The 15,755-nt window shown below is 40.9% G+C and overlaps 1 protein-coding gene across 1 annotated transcript; it reads right to left on the reverse strand.

Moving 5' to 3' along the window:
- Positions 1 to 7,169: 7,169 nt before the first annotated feature.
- Positions 7,170 to 8,123, reverse strand: LOC128869840 (uncharacterized). Its single transcript, XM_054112440.1, has one exon. The coding sequence runs from the start codon at positions 8,121 to 8,123 to the stop codon at positions 7,170 to 7,172; it is 954 nt and encodes a 317-aa protein (XP_053968415.1).
- Between the last annotated feature and the right edge of the window lie 7,632 nt (positions 8,124 to 15,755).

Here is a 15,755-nt window from a genome sequence, read left to right on the forward strand (position 1 = left end):
CAAATTGATTTCAGTGGTAGCAGAACTAGGCACATAATGACCGTCATATGACAAACACTTAACTAGGTATTTCCACCATCATACACAGCACGCTCAATGTCATCTATGGAATTGTCCGTAGCACCACATTGGACGGTGGTAGAAATACGCGCATACTTGCCTTTGTTTCTAAAAACCACAATAGTTGTGCCACCTAGTTCTTCAACACACACCTTCCGCTGCACTTGCTCAGAGAACGTTAAATATAGAGAATTCTCACGAGCTACGAATAGTGTGAATTGTCAAAAATGAAGTCTAACCGCCGCCGCGGTGTGGTGAAACTTTTAACAGAGATGTTTACAGCGATTTCTCCTTTAGCATATTGGCCCTGCACAGTTTTTGGCTTCTGTGGGAAATCAAATTGACGCCTAGCCGACGGCATTTTGCAAGGCATTTGCTTGTGCATTTTTATGTTCCCTTGATAAACGAAAATTTATTCAATTTGTATTTTCAGACAAAGGTGATGAAGAAAAAATGATTTGAATATTTAGTACATGCGCCAACATTTCAAATCAAAGTAACTTTAACATTTTGATTTAATTTAAAAAAATACATTATAAAATGACCTCTCACATTTTGGTATGTGCGTTTTAGTAAATTTAAAACTAAACAAATTTGATGAAAATTTTTACTAATTTTTTGATCCGAAATTAATTCATAGCATACAAGTGTTTTGGTATATCGACATATGTATTTACATTTGAATATGCATTTATTTGTTCCTTTGGCAAACCAAATTTTTTTCAATTTACATTTTATTACAGGGAATAATAAAATACATACATTTGTATGTATGCATTTTCTAGATAGTATAAAACTTTAAAATAAATAAAGGAAAACTTCAAAGAAACGTTTTTGCATATATGGGACAACTAAGTTCAGTTGCATCTTTATTAAATATAGTGTTTACGCATATGTGTGCACTGAAGCAACATGACCTACCTCACGAGCATCGCCTTATATTTCATGTAAATAACCTAATGATCAAATTCCAGCCTCACAACTGCTAAAACAAATTTCTTTTGAATATTCATGTACATATTTGTATTTGTATTATTTGTACACTTGGTGCCCTTCAAACAAATCAAAAAATTCTGTATACAAAACGCTTCATTACCAGGCACACAGGAAGATGACATATGCAAATATAAATATGCGAATTGAATTCAAGCAAAACAATGCTTATTAATATACACATATGCATGTGCATACAACCGCACACACAGGGCACTCACTTTATTCCTCAAAATGCGTATGTCGTTCAAAGCTAAAATTCTATGCTAGCGACTACAAGAACAAAATGCAGTCATATGGCCTCTGGTGACGGTCCAGCATTGCTTGCCAAGCACTTTATATGTGTGCGTGTCGGGTGCTTGTCGTTTGCCCGGTGACGTTCAAAGCAAAAAGCGATCAATCCACAGTTGTATTTAGAAGTAAATATGTCGTCATCGGATGATGAATTTTTATTTATGTAAATTTGTATATACGTAATTATTCTATGGCTGAAAAGCGTAAGTAAGGGAATTAAATTTGAGTTTGGGATATTTTACAAAAATTAAAAGTAATCTGCTTTAACTTATTCTGTTCGTTGTTTGAGAATTTTTTTGTTACCCACTTTCTGTGTTATATTAAAAAATCGCAATAAGTCATGTTTTTAATTATAACTTATGTTTTTCGGGTTCATAACTTTATTATTATTAAATTTCTTATGTATATCAGTTTTAAATAATTTCATTTACATATAAATTTTTAAATTTTTTGCTTATTTATGTACTTATTTCATACGGATTGTGCTTATTTTTAGTATATGTAGGTGTTTACGAGTAATATACTATTGGGCAACCGCACACTAAATACTAACCTCAATGCTAAATACAACCCTGCTGTTTTGTCCATCAGACTCCGACACGATCAAAAAAGTAAGCGTCAAACGAAAATATCAAAAATTTTTGATTTTCATCAAGCATCGTACGTGTAGCCGACAACAAATACGTGTGTGTGTGTGTGTCACGACGCCACCCGACTGCACTAACACATACAAAGCGCAGTCAAGCATGCTGGATCGTCACCAGAGGTCAATAGACGCAGGCGTAGCGGCCATCATTCTAGTTGCCATAGCGCTGAATAGGCGCGTCGGCAGACAGACAGACATAACATACATATGTATATAATTTTGGATGATTTGGAAAAATTCAAATATATAGGTCATATCAAAAAGCTACCTAACATTCTATGCTTCTAATCACCAACAAATTCTTATCGACTGCTGCTAAATTTACATAATTCAGCCCCTTACTGTTAACTTTTGGTGAAAAATGTGGCTGTGGTGTACCACGCGCGCAAAACGAGTACCCCTCGAAATTCCATACGTTCCTATCATTGAGACTTCTCTATACATTAACGTTCTCTGCTTGCTCGTTTGTGAAGTCCGGCAAATAAAATCTTTTAAAAACAATTTATTTGAAAATATTCTAACAGAACGTACTAGCTGCAGTATATTGAAATTGAAATTTGAAAAGGTCGAGCCAAGGAGCACCAGGAGATTTGGTGGCTCCTAAAACACTCAAGCTAAAAAGCCCATTGTATTTAAAGCTCTGGAAAGGGGGTAGATAGTCAAGGAGGGAGGGAGAAAAGTATCAGAGACAGAGAAAGGAAATAATAGAGACAGAGATAGAGATAGTTAGTCCTATGAGAATTTTCCAGATTCTTTGGCGAATCTGTAAATATCCAGAACGAATATTACTCATTCTCATGACATCGGAACCCAATACTCGTAGCCTTGCTCTAGCAAAAGCAGGACACTCACAGAGAAAGTGCTCAGTGCTATCCGCCTCCTCCAAGCATGACAGGCATACCGGGTTCTCGATGATTCCAATGGTGGTCATATGCTGACCCCATAGGTTGTGTCCTGTAATGATGCCGACCATCAACCGAATATCTTTCCTTCTAAGTTTTAGTAGAAAGTTTGACAATTTTCTGTTCGGACAAAACTCAAAACACTTTGCAGTTCTGCAGCGTTCCAGACCGGACCATCGCTCTTTATGTAGATTGCCTATATAATCGCTGATCCAATTCTTGATTCTTGCGGGTATATAGTATTTATGTACGGTGGTCGCTATTAAATTTGCAAAAACGCTGTTGTAAAAACCTATGAATGAAAAAGTTTAATAAGAATTTTTACAAATGTCTGATCTGGACTTACATGTATGAAAATTCACAAGCCGGTGGTTTTCTGCAGCAGAAAGCCGACTCCAAATAATCGACTATTACCATATGTAAGACACAATCGACCTAAATAGTGAAAAACGACATTAATTTACGAAATAATTAGGCTTTATTATTATACTTACTTGAACGATTACAAACAGATAAATAATTTTGAACGAATAATAACAAAGCAAAGCGTCAAAGTGGAAACGGTGTTGCCGACCTTATAGTTTGCACCAAAAGTTTACTTTTTACTACAATTTAAAAGTTTTTTCATAAAACATGTACGTATGTTTGTAAAGAAGCAACACGAGAAAGCTGCTTACTTACCTAACCTTCAATAACACTAGTCTACAAGGAAAAGTATCCGAAATAATTTAAACTAATATCTGCTTCTCTGTCCATGCAAAATTCGGATTGATAACTAAAATTAATTTATTAGTTTGAGTTTTCGAGATATCCTAACCTAAAAGTGCAAAAAACCCCATTTTTGCCCATATTTGAGGTTATGTAGCCTTGCAGATGTATTCTTTCACCAAAATTAAAGGATGGCATCTTTAAATACAATCCTTCTTTTTTCAAATGGCGTTTTGTTTGCTCAAATATCATTTTTTTTCGCAGAGATATCGCATTTTGAAATTTTCATGTTTCGAAATTTTCCTACACCTGAAAATCGATTAAGATAACATAGACATGATATAGTCGCTTACTAATTTTCTTGAATTGAGTCTTATTTTTCTATTTATTTTATAAATAAGTTTATTGATGAACACAAACAAATTGTTTATTTAGAACAATACACAAATATTCAATTTTTTGAAAAGCAAAATTTCACATTTACAAGAAAACATTGTATCAACCAAATATGGAATAATATATCCCAATATATTAACAAGTGATGAAGTAATAAGGTTTAGGAATCAGAAATGCAAAGCAAATTGCGGGATTACATTTAACATGGCAAATGTCACAATCGAAATTGTCACTTTCTCGTTTCTAGTTGACACACTGCCTCCACGCGGCGTCTCCTGGATAAGCTACGGATAATCGACTAATGTGTGCAGCGAGGCTCTAAGCTTTAAGGGTTTTGCGTTGGGATTGGGAGCCACTACTTAAAAAATCACTCCAATGAACACTCGGTCAAGGAATTCCTCTTTTAATGACAACCCCCGCTCACGCTATAAGGACAACGATTTGAGGATGTGCACCTGATATGCCAGAACCCTCAACAAATACAAGGTTGACATCTACGCACTCCAGGAAATGCTATGGACTGGGTAGAGATGCTCTAAAAGCATTCCTGTGATATCTACTACAGCTGCCATAAAACGAAGCACGAATTCGAAGTAGGCTTCACAGTAGGCCGGAGAATTCGCCACTTTGCTTCCCAGTACAAGCCAGTGAACGAGATACTTGCCATACTGCGGGTAAAAGTTAGACTACACATCCTGAGCCTAATTTGCGTGCACGCCCCGACGGACGAGAAGGACGACGAGATCAAAAAACGCTTCTACGAAGGTCTGGAAGAAGCCTACGACCACTTCCCCTGCCACAATGTCAAAATCGTACTTGGCGTTTTTAATGCCAGAGTGGACAAAGAAGATGTCTTTGGCTCAACCGTCGACTCAACAATCGACGCGATCGCAGATTGACCACATTGTGATAGACGGACGGCAGTGCTCCAGTGTGTTAAACGTGCGCCCAATTCACAATTTTTTTTTTTTTTTTTTTTATCCGAAGGGTAAATCTTTCATAGATAACGTCGGCATAGCGGGCATGCACGATTCATACTGATCGCTACAGGTGCACCTCATTCCACGCACAGTCAATATTACTACATACTAAACTGGACTTGCGAAACAGTACACCTACGTACAAAACCCTAATTCCGACCTCTGTAGCTGTAGTTTGCCCTGCGGTACCGCCGTTTAAGCATTGCATCGCGGGCCAAGCTAGCCAGTATGCCTCTTCATATATGTTTCCTTCTCTGTCTATCCTTCATTACTCACTTTTCTTCTTTGTTTACTGCGTTCCCATTCCTTTTTCCGCTGTCCCTATAGCGCCTTTGCGGACCATTCTCTCATCTTGGCCCACACCAACTTCGATTGCAGCATGTGTTTTACAATGTTGCCTGGGGTTACTCTTCCCTCTATCATTTCTTCAATGGACATTCGTTCAGTTGCGTATCTCGGGCAGGAGAAGAAGACATGTTCCGCGTTCTCATTACCGTTGTCGCAGAACGAGCAGTCTGCTACGTCCTCGTGGGCGAGTCTTTGTAGATACTCTCTATAGCATCCATGTCCCGTCAAGAACTGTAACAGGTAGTAATTTGTATGACCATGTCCTCCCTCAACCAAAACCTGTACGCCTCCGATAAGCCCAATTGACTCAGCCGTAATATTATTATAGGTGCACTCTATGTCTATAAAGGCCGCCAAAGTGAATTGTTTTCCATCCAGAGATTTCTCAACAGTCCCTATTCCCTCATGTACGGCTCTCTCGGTAGATTTCCCTCTCAGGTAAGCGTGTTGGGATGGAGAAAGTCTGGTTTCCAGTGCTCTCGAATGTGGTAGTCGATCACTCTTTCGAACACCTTGAGAATAAAGGAGGTAAGACTTATTGGTCAAGACGTGGCCCCTCCTTCCTACTTTAGGAATGAAGGCCACCTTGGTTTTCTTCCAGCTTGCAGGGACGTGGTTTAGTGAGATACACGCCAGAAAGATCTTATGAAGAGCGGGAACCACCAAGGTTTTAGTCTTCTGCAGCATTACTGGCATGATACCTTCGATACCTGGAGATTTGAAAGGGGAAAAGCTATCGATTGCCCAGTTTATTCTGTTGACGGACAGGACAGATGTCAGGGACATCGCAGGTGACCCCTCCTGCCGATTTGCCATTTTTAGAGATTCGCCTCCAGACTCAGCCCACTCCCCATTCTCTCTTTTGACATGAGTTTTACAGGAGTGATCCTTGGAGAAAACCCTGCTGAGTCTGACCGAGTCTTTTACGAATTCAATGGATTCGCAGTACTCTTTCCAAGAGTTGCGCTTCGCATCTCTGATGGCTTTCTTATACTCTTTCAGAATTACTCGGTAATCTTGGAAGTTCCTTATTTGATAACATTTATTGAAGACTTTCGTTACCTTCTCTTTCAAGTCGGTCAGCGTCTGACTCCACCAGGGAGGAAAGTCTTTCTTGCTAAATGAAACTGAACAGGCCAGTTTAAAGGCAGTCTGATAGGATCCCTCTAAGTGTATAACTTGCAAGTCCAGTTGTTCCCTAGTGGTAGTCAAAAACTTACTCTTGTTCAGCTTCTTGCAGAAAACCCTGTGGAAAAGAGACCAATCTATTCCCGAACGAAATCGATTTCGAAGAGGACCAGCCTATGGTCCGAAAAAAAGTTCTTCCCGGAGACCGTCCAATTTTCAACCCTAACAGCAGAAGAGTTTGTCGAAAGAGAAATATCAAGAACTTCTTCCCATCCTTCCAACCTGATGGTGTGTCTGTTCTCTCTCTTGGGCTGGAGAGTATCCACCAAATGCTGCATCTCTTCTGAAGGCGCCGGTCTGTCACTGGCCATGTAGGCAGACACCAAATAGAAGCAACTGCCACTGGATGGTTCCACCCTGACCACCGTCACATCCGGGGAACTGAAATTTGATAACAAAAATGCATTAATTATGTTCCTAACCAGGATACAGGCCCTAAGCTTACCATCAGTTTGCACGTAAAATATGTCATAGGATCTGTCCCTCAGTCCCATGATCTTTTGCAGCCAGATCCAAGGCTCCTGTATCAGGCAGACAGCGATGTCTGTCGGAGGGTGACCCGTAGGTTGTCGGTGGCTAGTTTAGAGTGACGAAGGTTAATTTTTTTAATTTTTTAATACTTTTAACAAACTGATCAAAAGAGTTGCTTACCTTTTACGACTGCTCCTTCTCATCAGAATCTGCGTCCGTCCCACACAACCGCAGATCGTCGAGCAGTTTCTTTGTGTCGTCCCCCAATTTCTCCAATTCGTCATCCAGGGCAACAGAGGCGGGGAAGACGTTCACTTTGGCTGACCTGAGGGCAAAGCGAAGTTTAAACTGCTGTTTTCCGAGTGCCTCCAGGAACTCGTTGCTTATCAGCAGTAATACGGCGGATCTGTGTTGCTGAGGCTCTTCCACCTTGATGACAGACCAGTCATCCTTCGGTACCTCTGGATTTTGCATCTTGAGACACTGGACAATTTTCCAACTGTCCAGCTTCATTTTTGGCAACCAAATTTGGGTTCGTGGTCGCCTTGGAATTTCTGAGGCAGGGATGAGCTTTAGCGAAAGCCCTTCCCAGGTGTTGCTAACGGTAGCAAGGCTCCTCTCCAGAAAATCCTTTGAAAACTTGTTGGCACATTTTACTACCCGACAACCTCGACAGATTTCTCCCGAGTCGAAGAGAGGTGCTGGTCCTTTGTTATCTATGAGTGGTCTGACGACCATACTCGATAACCGTCCCTCAATAGCATCAGAAAGGGACAACACCACCCTTCCACTTTTGGTTTTTGCGTCCACAAGGGCAACTTGAAGATGATCTCTGGCCACCTCACCGTAAGCTGCCCTCGCAACCGCTGCAGCCGCACTGGTTGAAGGGCCCTCAACCCCCTGGGCTGAGGAGTATTTGCTCTTTTTGGCTTCGCGTCCACTCACATCCTGTGAGCTCCGTGCCGATTTAGGCTGTTGATGTGGTTGTTGTTGTGGCTGATTAAGCCTCGCTGCGGTCGCGGATTTATACTCTTTGATCGCGGCTTCACACTTAGCAAGGTTCTCGATGTCTCGCTCGTGCGCTTTACCGGCTTGTGCATTCTTGGCAATCTTTGCTAGAATGAATCTCGCCCTCATTAACGCGCCTTGAGCAAGGCACCGGATGATTTTTTGTTTTTCCTTTTGGTGACCTTCACAGTGGTCACGGGGGCATCATTGCCAGGGGTCACCTTGGCAGCCTTACCAGAGGCCTCCATGGAAACCTTTCCAGAGGCCGCCTTGACTACCCCACCAGGGGTCATCTTGGAGACGGACTGAAGTAGGCTTAGCTTGAGAAGCGGGATGCTGCGACCTGCACCCGTCGCCGTACTTTGCTCGACAATATTGTCCTGGCTGGAGGCCAGTAGATCGTCCTCGGAGAGCGTGCCCAGCACACTCTCAGTTGTATTTACTCTTTCTTTTCCTTTATGTCAGTTAGAATCCATTTGCTTTTTGGTCCCCCGAGTAGGCACGGAAGGGGTGGTCCGCCACGGCAAAACGGGCATGCCGCGATAAGGCACTTGATACAACCGACCTTGCCTAGGCATCGGAGGGGACCGTGTTGTGACGTTAAACCCATCAATGTTTAGTGTGGCCGTTTCTACCTATTTTTCTACTCGTAATGAGAACTGCTTCTGTTTTGGTTCCTGCTAGCTGAAGTTTAACCGCCGTTAGCCATTGTTTGACTTCTGTTGTTGCCTCGCTGCAGATGCTCTGAATCTGAGGGATTGTTTAAGCGACTATGGTCAACGCAATTTCGTCAATGCTACATTCCATAGGATTGGGCCTAGTGCAGATCCCTGCGGTACTCCGCCCGTCACTGCATATCTCTTAGAACCTTCACAGCGTGCGCCCCGCTACTTAAACGGCGGTTTGATTACACCAACAGCAGAGTAACACCTGGTACGACGCCGAGTGCCGCCACACCACTGCAGTAAAAGACGCAGCATACAAAGCCACACTGCGGTCCGGCGCAACGCGTGCCACGATGGAGCGATATCGCGAGCTGAGGAGAGAAGAGGGGCGTATTTCAGGCGCAAGAAACGGAATGTGGAAAGACGTGAGTTAGAAGAGCTTGAGATGCTAGGCGACAGGAACATGGCCCGAAAATGTTTGCAAAATGCCAAGCGCCAGACCAAAGATGTTAAGACCGGGGCCAGCTTCTGCAAAGACGGAACCAACGACCTGGTTGCGGATGACCCAGGCACTCTTAGGTTATGGAGAAATCACTTCTCCCAGTTGCTTAATAGTAGATGTATCAGCGTAGATGGCGATGTAAATACCGATACCCCAGTCGCTGATGATGAAATCATCGTGCCTTCACCCGACCTAGATTAAGTGCGAACATTCATTATATATATATATATAATTTGTGCATACACTCTTTTTGGGTGTTTGGCCGAGCTCCTCCTCCTATTTGTGGTGTGCGTCTTGATGTTGTTCGACAAAAGGAGGGACCTACAGATTCAAGCCCACTCCGAGCGGCAGATATTTTTATGAGGAGCTTTTTCATGGCAGAAATACACTCGGAGGCTTGCCATTGCCTACCGAGGGGCGACCGCTATTAAAAAAAAATGTCTGAATTTTGGTCTTTCTCCGAAATTGGAACCTACGTTCTCTCTGTGAATTCCGAATGGTAGTCACGCACCAACCCATTCGGCTACGGCGGCCGCCATTCATTAGGCGACTCAAAAACAACAAAGCCGCTAGAGCAGACGGGCTTCCCGCCGACTTGCAGGATATGGTCGGGTGAGAGGATGCCAAGCGAACGGAACCTGAGTGTGCTGTGTCCACTACATAAGAAGGGTGATCCTGCAATCTGTGCTAATTACCGCGGGATAAGCCTGCTTAACATCGCATACAAGGTCCTGTCGAGCGTATTGTGTGAGAGAATGAAGCCCATGGCCAACAAACGGATTGGACCCCATCAGTGCGGCTTTACACCTGGAAAGTTCATCATAGACCAAATCTTCACAATACGCCAAATTTTGGAGGAAACCCATGAAAAACCTCTTCGTCGATTTCAAGGCTTTTGATTGCACGGATAGGAATCACCTCTGTGTCTGAGTTATGTATCCCCGCAAAACTAATACTGGTGTGCAAGATGACGTTGCGCGCTACCACAAGCGCCGTCAGAACTTGAAGTAACCTCTCCGAGCCGTTCGATACCAAGCGAGGTTTCAGACAAGGCGATTCTCTATCTTGTGACTTTTTCAACCTCTTACTGGAAAACTCTTTCGCGCTGCCGAGCTGATCCGCACTGGTATTACCTTTCATGAGAGTACCATGCTACTAGCACATGCTGACGACATCGACATTATCGGCGAAACCAACCGCGCTTTATGCTCGGCATACTCTAGTTTAAAGAGAGAGCCGAGAAATGTGGGTCTTGCGGTGAATGAGGGTAAAACAAAGTACCTGCTGTCAACACTCAGGAAGTCTTCGCGTTTTGGACAATATGTCAGTGTTGATAACCAACAATTCGTAATTGAGAAGGACTTGTCTACCTTGGGACCAGTATTAATAACAGAAATACCGTCAGCCTGGAGAACAAACGGAGAATAACTCTTGCCAACAGGTATTTTTTTGGACTCAGCAGGCAACTTAGAAGTAGAGCTCTCTGGAAGGAATAAGCTGGTACTCTACAAAACGCTCATCATTCCCGTCCTAATACATGGCGCAGAAGCATGGACGATGTCAACAGCGGACGAAAAAGTTGTGGGAGCCTTCGAGAGAAAAATTTTACGTAAGATCTTTAGCCCCCTCCCCGTTAGTGAGGAGTACCGCGACCGGTGAAACAGCGATTTGTATGAGCTATATAGAGACATGTCCATAATTAATCGTGTAAAAATACAGCGGCTACCCTAGCTTGGTCATTGACGAAAAAGGTCTAAAATATGAAGACATGCAAAAGTTAATAAAAAAAATTACGCTCGATCCAATAATAGAAGAGAATAAATCAAATGTAAGAAATTTCATAGTAAATTATCAGATGGAGACAATGTCATAAATACTTATATATTTGTAGTAACAACAATTGCTATTATTGATGTGTTCATGTGATGGCGACGCAGTATGAAGGAATCCTGTAATGAAGAATCCTCCACGGTCGCTCCGATGATATTTTGATTTCATTTTGACAAAGGGAAAGAAAAAAGTGTATCAGTATGTTGTTATCAACACTTTATTTTGCATTGCGATACACATAAGATACATACAATAATACACATACTACTGTGGGCAAAAAGTATGGTGAATTTGGTTGTAAAATGAAAAATCTTTATTTATTCTTGTAAATTAATTTCATCCCCTTCAAAATAACCCCTCTCGATGAAATACACTTATGCAAACGATTTTTCCAATCCCCGAAACATGCCAAATAGTCCATTTCCGATATAACCATCAGCACCTTCTCCGATTCAGCATTTATCTTCTCAATCGACTCGAACGTCGTTCTCCGGAGTGGTCTCTTGAGTTTTGGGAATAGCCAAATCAGGCGAATACGGTGGTTGCGGAACGATATGCGTAGAATTTTTGGCGAAATGGTCACGAAGAACGAGTGCAGTGTGAGACGGTGCATTATCATGATGCAAAAACCAAGAGTTGTTGGCCCATAATTCTGGTCTTTTTAGACGAATTGCTTCATGTAAACGACGCATAACGCTCAAATAATATTCCTTATTAACAGTTTGGCCAGGTGGCAGGAGCTCATAGTGCACCTCACCATGAAAATCGAAAAAAACTGTCATCATGACCTTCATTTTTGAACGACTTTGACGTGCTCTTTTCGGTCTGGCCTCGCCTTTAGCACGATATTCGCTTGATTGGTCGGTTGTTTCAGGGTCGTAAGCATAAATCCAAGTCTCATATCCCGTAATGATGCATTTGAGCTTGTCCTGATAGTCTGAAAGCATTGTTTCACACACATCAACGCGACTACTTTTTTCCAAGAAATTGAGAGTTTTCGGTAACAAACGAGATATGACTTTTCTAAGGTCCAAATGGTCTTTCAAAATGGTTTTCACAGATCCTTCTCTTTGAAGTCTTTGCACCACTTATAAACATTTTTCTGCGACATGGTCGAATCACTAAATGCCTTCTGCAACATTCTAAACGTTTCCGCAGCCGAAATTTCATTCCGCATAATATATACTGATATTACTGATAATGACATTCACATGAAAGTTGGCCCAGATGTTATTAACAGTGCTGCCAACTCATGAAAAATATAATATAACTAGAGCGAAATTTTAATCCCGCGAAGTTTGATAAATAAATTCACCTTACTTTTTGCCCACAGAGTTATATGTTAAAATATACTCACCTTTCGATGGCTGAAACGTCCTTATCTTCTAGTCTTCTATTTGGAAGTGATACTAATTTTAAATTTTACAACGAAAGTAATCACGCCGAGGAGTGTTTAACACAGTTAACGTTTTAACTGTTCAGCGACTGGAAACGGTTGTTTGCAACAGTTGGTAGGTGTTAAGCCAGATTCTGGCAAAATATTCTAATAGAATAATGTAATGTAAATTAGAATAGAATAAATTAATTAATATTGAATTTAAATAATGAAATTGTATTAAAGCTTAATATTAAGCTATTTTATATTTTTTATTTATAAGTATATAGTACACTTTACTGTTTTTCGCTGTCGCTATTTCTTTACCTGTTTCTATTTACTTCCGAGCATTGACTCTATTCCTACAGCTATACTTTCCGTTCTTCCTATTTCTATTTACTTAACTGCATACTCTCTCTAACTCTCCACATACTGTTCTTCCATTTCCGCTATTTCTTGTATCTTAGTTTTAGGCCTAATATAAACAATTTAAATATCTTCACAAAACAGTGAAGAATTTTCATGGCGCCCGAGCAGGGACAGTAGTGCGAAAGTGGTAAAAAACAAAGTGATAGTGTCAAAAGACCACATGTTGGCAATTTGTGCATAACTAATAATTAAATAATTTGTAATAACTAATAATTAAATTAAATAACCAACCAAATAACTAAAAGAATATTGCCTGCGCGGTCCGTTTACAAGAAAAACCAAAAGTCGTCTCGCAAAAAAAAAAATAAAAAATAACAAAACAGACAAACAGACAACCAAACTAATATACACATATATATATGCATATATAAAAACTAGTACAGTGACTTGGAAAGTGCAGTAACGGAAAAAGTGCAGTGACAGTGAGCCCCCAAAAACCAAAACAAAAAAAAAAAAAAAGTAAAAATTGTTTGAAAGTGCAATAAAATAATTATACACATTTAATATAAATAAAATAAAATATTTATATTCGACAGTTCACCAACTGTTCACTACCAATATCCACCGTTACATAGGACATGACCTGCAACTGTTGGGCCTGCCAAAGGGAAGTTGAAGCTGGAAACAAACCAGTCCACGATAAACAGGTATTGAGTGCGAAAAATTGAAGCTAGAAATTGGCTTTGTGATTGACCGAGATTATTACAGTTGCAAATAATCGTCTCACAGTACAAGGGCTTCAATTGGCATCTCGTGTATCCATTTCTTATATGCAAATAAACTTATATACTTATATATATACATATCTATATACATATACATATACTGCCTATGAAGTGAAGGATACAGTGGGACCCGAGGTAGAGGAACTTATTTGTCGCCAAATAATTTGCGAGTACTCTTTTTCGGTTTATTTTCGGGATTTTTTCAAAAAATCAAACGAAATTGCGGTTTCTTAATCAGCCGCAATATTTTCAAAAAAAAATTTTTTTTTTTTTTCGATAATACAAATTTTGTTTGAGCAAATTTTGAGTTCGCTGCTTATTTTCGTTGGGTCTGGTCAAGTTTCAGCTATTATATACCTATTTCAGTATTTATCGCTTTCGTTTTCGTTTTCGTGCTGACAAACTTCCAGAACCGTTTTCATTTTACAAAAGCCACATGCTAAAGCAGCGAACTTTAATCTCAAAACATGAGTAAACCAAAGTCGGCTATTTCAAGTCTCTCTCCAAGTAAGGAGATGATGGACTTAAAGTCTTTAAAGCGCCAGAGAACTGTTGCAAAAACCAGCATAGTGCGCATAAAAACGGGTCTCCTTGAAAAGACCATGTCGCTAGATCCAATCGAATTGGAGTGCCGACTCGACATATTGAACTCCCATAGCGAAAAACTCATGAAATGTCTGTCGAAAATTGAGGAAATCGACGAAGAAGACATTGCCTGTGGAGAGTTAGAGGACTAAATTGTAGAAACAAAGTCCATTCTAGCGAGAAATAAATCGTCAATTGCCGAAACATCTTTTCCTGCACCTCACAGCTCGCGACTACCAAAAATGTCGTTACCTACGTTCAAAGGAGAATATTCCGAGTTTCAAAACTTTATGAGTCGGTTTGAGAGTTTCGTGCACAATGATCCCACAATCCCGGATATTGAAAAATTTAATCATTTAGTATCATGTCTATCCGGTGAAGCCTTAGGCACAGTGAAGTCCTTCCAAATGTCGGAAGAAAATTATCCAAAGGCGTTGGCAAGTTTGAGAAAGGTGTATGACAATAAGTGCCTGATATTCTTTAATACAGTGTCTAAACTTTTTGAATTGTCAAAAATCCAAAGGCCTTCTGCGTCGTCTTTGCGATCAATGATTGATACAGTGTCTGCAGTATATGACTCCCTCTTATCGCTGAGTGGCGATAAACTTATTTCAAATGCGAAGTTGGTTCACATAGTCATGTCGAAGGTTGATCCCACTACTCGGTCAAAGTGGGAGGACAACTTGACTAAAGCTGCCGCTTTGGGCTGAGTGTGAAGCTATGCTAAACAAGAGATACCAGCATTTATCAGCTGAAGAAGCTTCCTCATCCCAACAAAGGCCAAATAATGAAGATACGCGGCAGAAAACAAAAAATCAACAACTGCGACACTCAAAGACAACATTTATCGCGACGAATTCCAAACTGCCGACTTGCCTTCACTGTGGTTCTAAGGATCATTATTTGACAGCTTGTCCAAAATTCCAAGCGCTTACTGCACTTAAAAGATTTGAATTAGCAAAATCTATTTCCCTGTGCATAAATTGCTTGCGCAAGGAACATACGGTCTCAAAGTGCAAAGCAGATCGCTGTGGTGTATGCAACCGTTCGCATCACACCATGTTGCACCAATATCCGATCTCCTTTGAGACCGAGCCGCAACCTTCGACGTTACAGGCCATGCATATTAGCAGCCTGTCTGACCGAGTCATGTTAGCTACAGCCGTTGTTAATGTAAAGGCCAGCTCCGGTGTTTACGTGTAAGCGCGAGCTCTACTTGACTCCGGTTCTAAAGTCAACTTTATAACCGAAGAGCTTATGCAGAAATTGCGAATCCGAAAAGAAAAATTCGCTCTAAATATAGTTGGAATTGGCAATCCAAATAAAAGGGTCCAAGGTAAACTAAAAACCTATATAAAATCGAGGATCAACAATTTTGAGTTTTCGGCGGACTTTTGGGTAATGCGTTCGATATCAGTCAATCATCCAGATCGGACTGTAAACACAAATGGCTGGAAAATCCCACATAATATTGAACCAGCTGACACAAGTTTCTACAAGTGTCATAAAATAGACATACTTTTAGGAGCTGAAATATTCTTTGATCTGTTATCGGTGGGTCAGATCAGAACCAGCCCAAGGCAGCCAACGCTGCAAAAAACTGTGTTAGGCTGGATAATTTCAGGCAAGTATGCCACAAATAATAGCTCC

Source organism: Anastrepha ludens, chromosome X (assembly GCF_028408465.1).
Source record: "Anastrepha ludens isolate Willacy chromosome X, idAnaLude1.1, whole genome shotgun sequence".
Taxonomy (NCBI): Eukaryota; Metazoa; Arthropoda; class Insecta; order Diptera; family Tephritidae; genus Anastrepha; species Anastrepha ludens.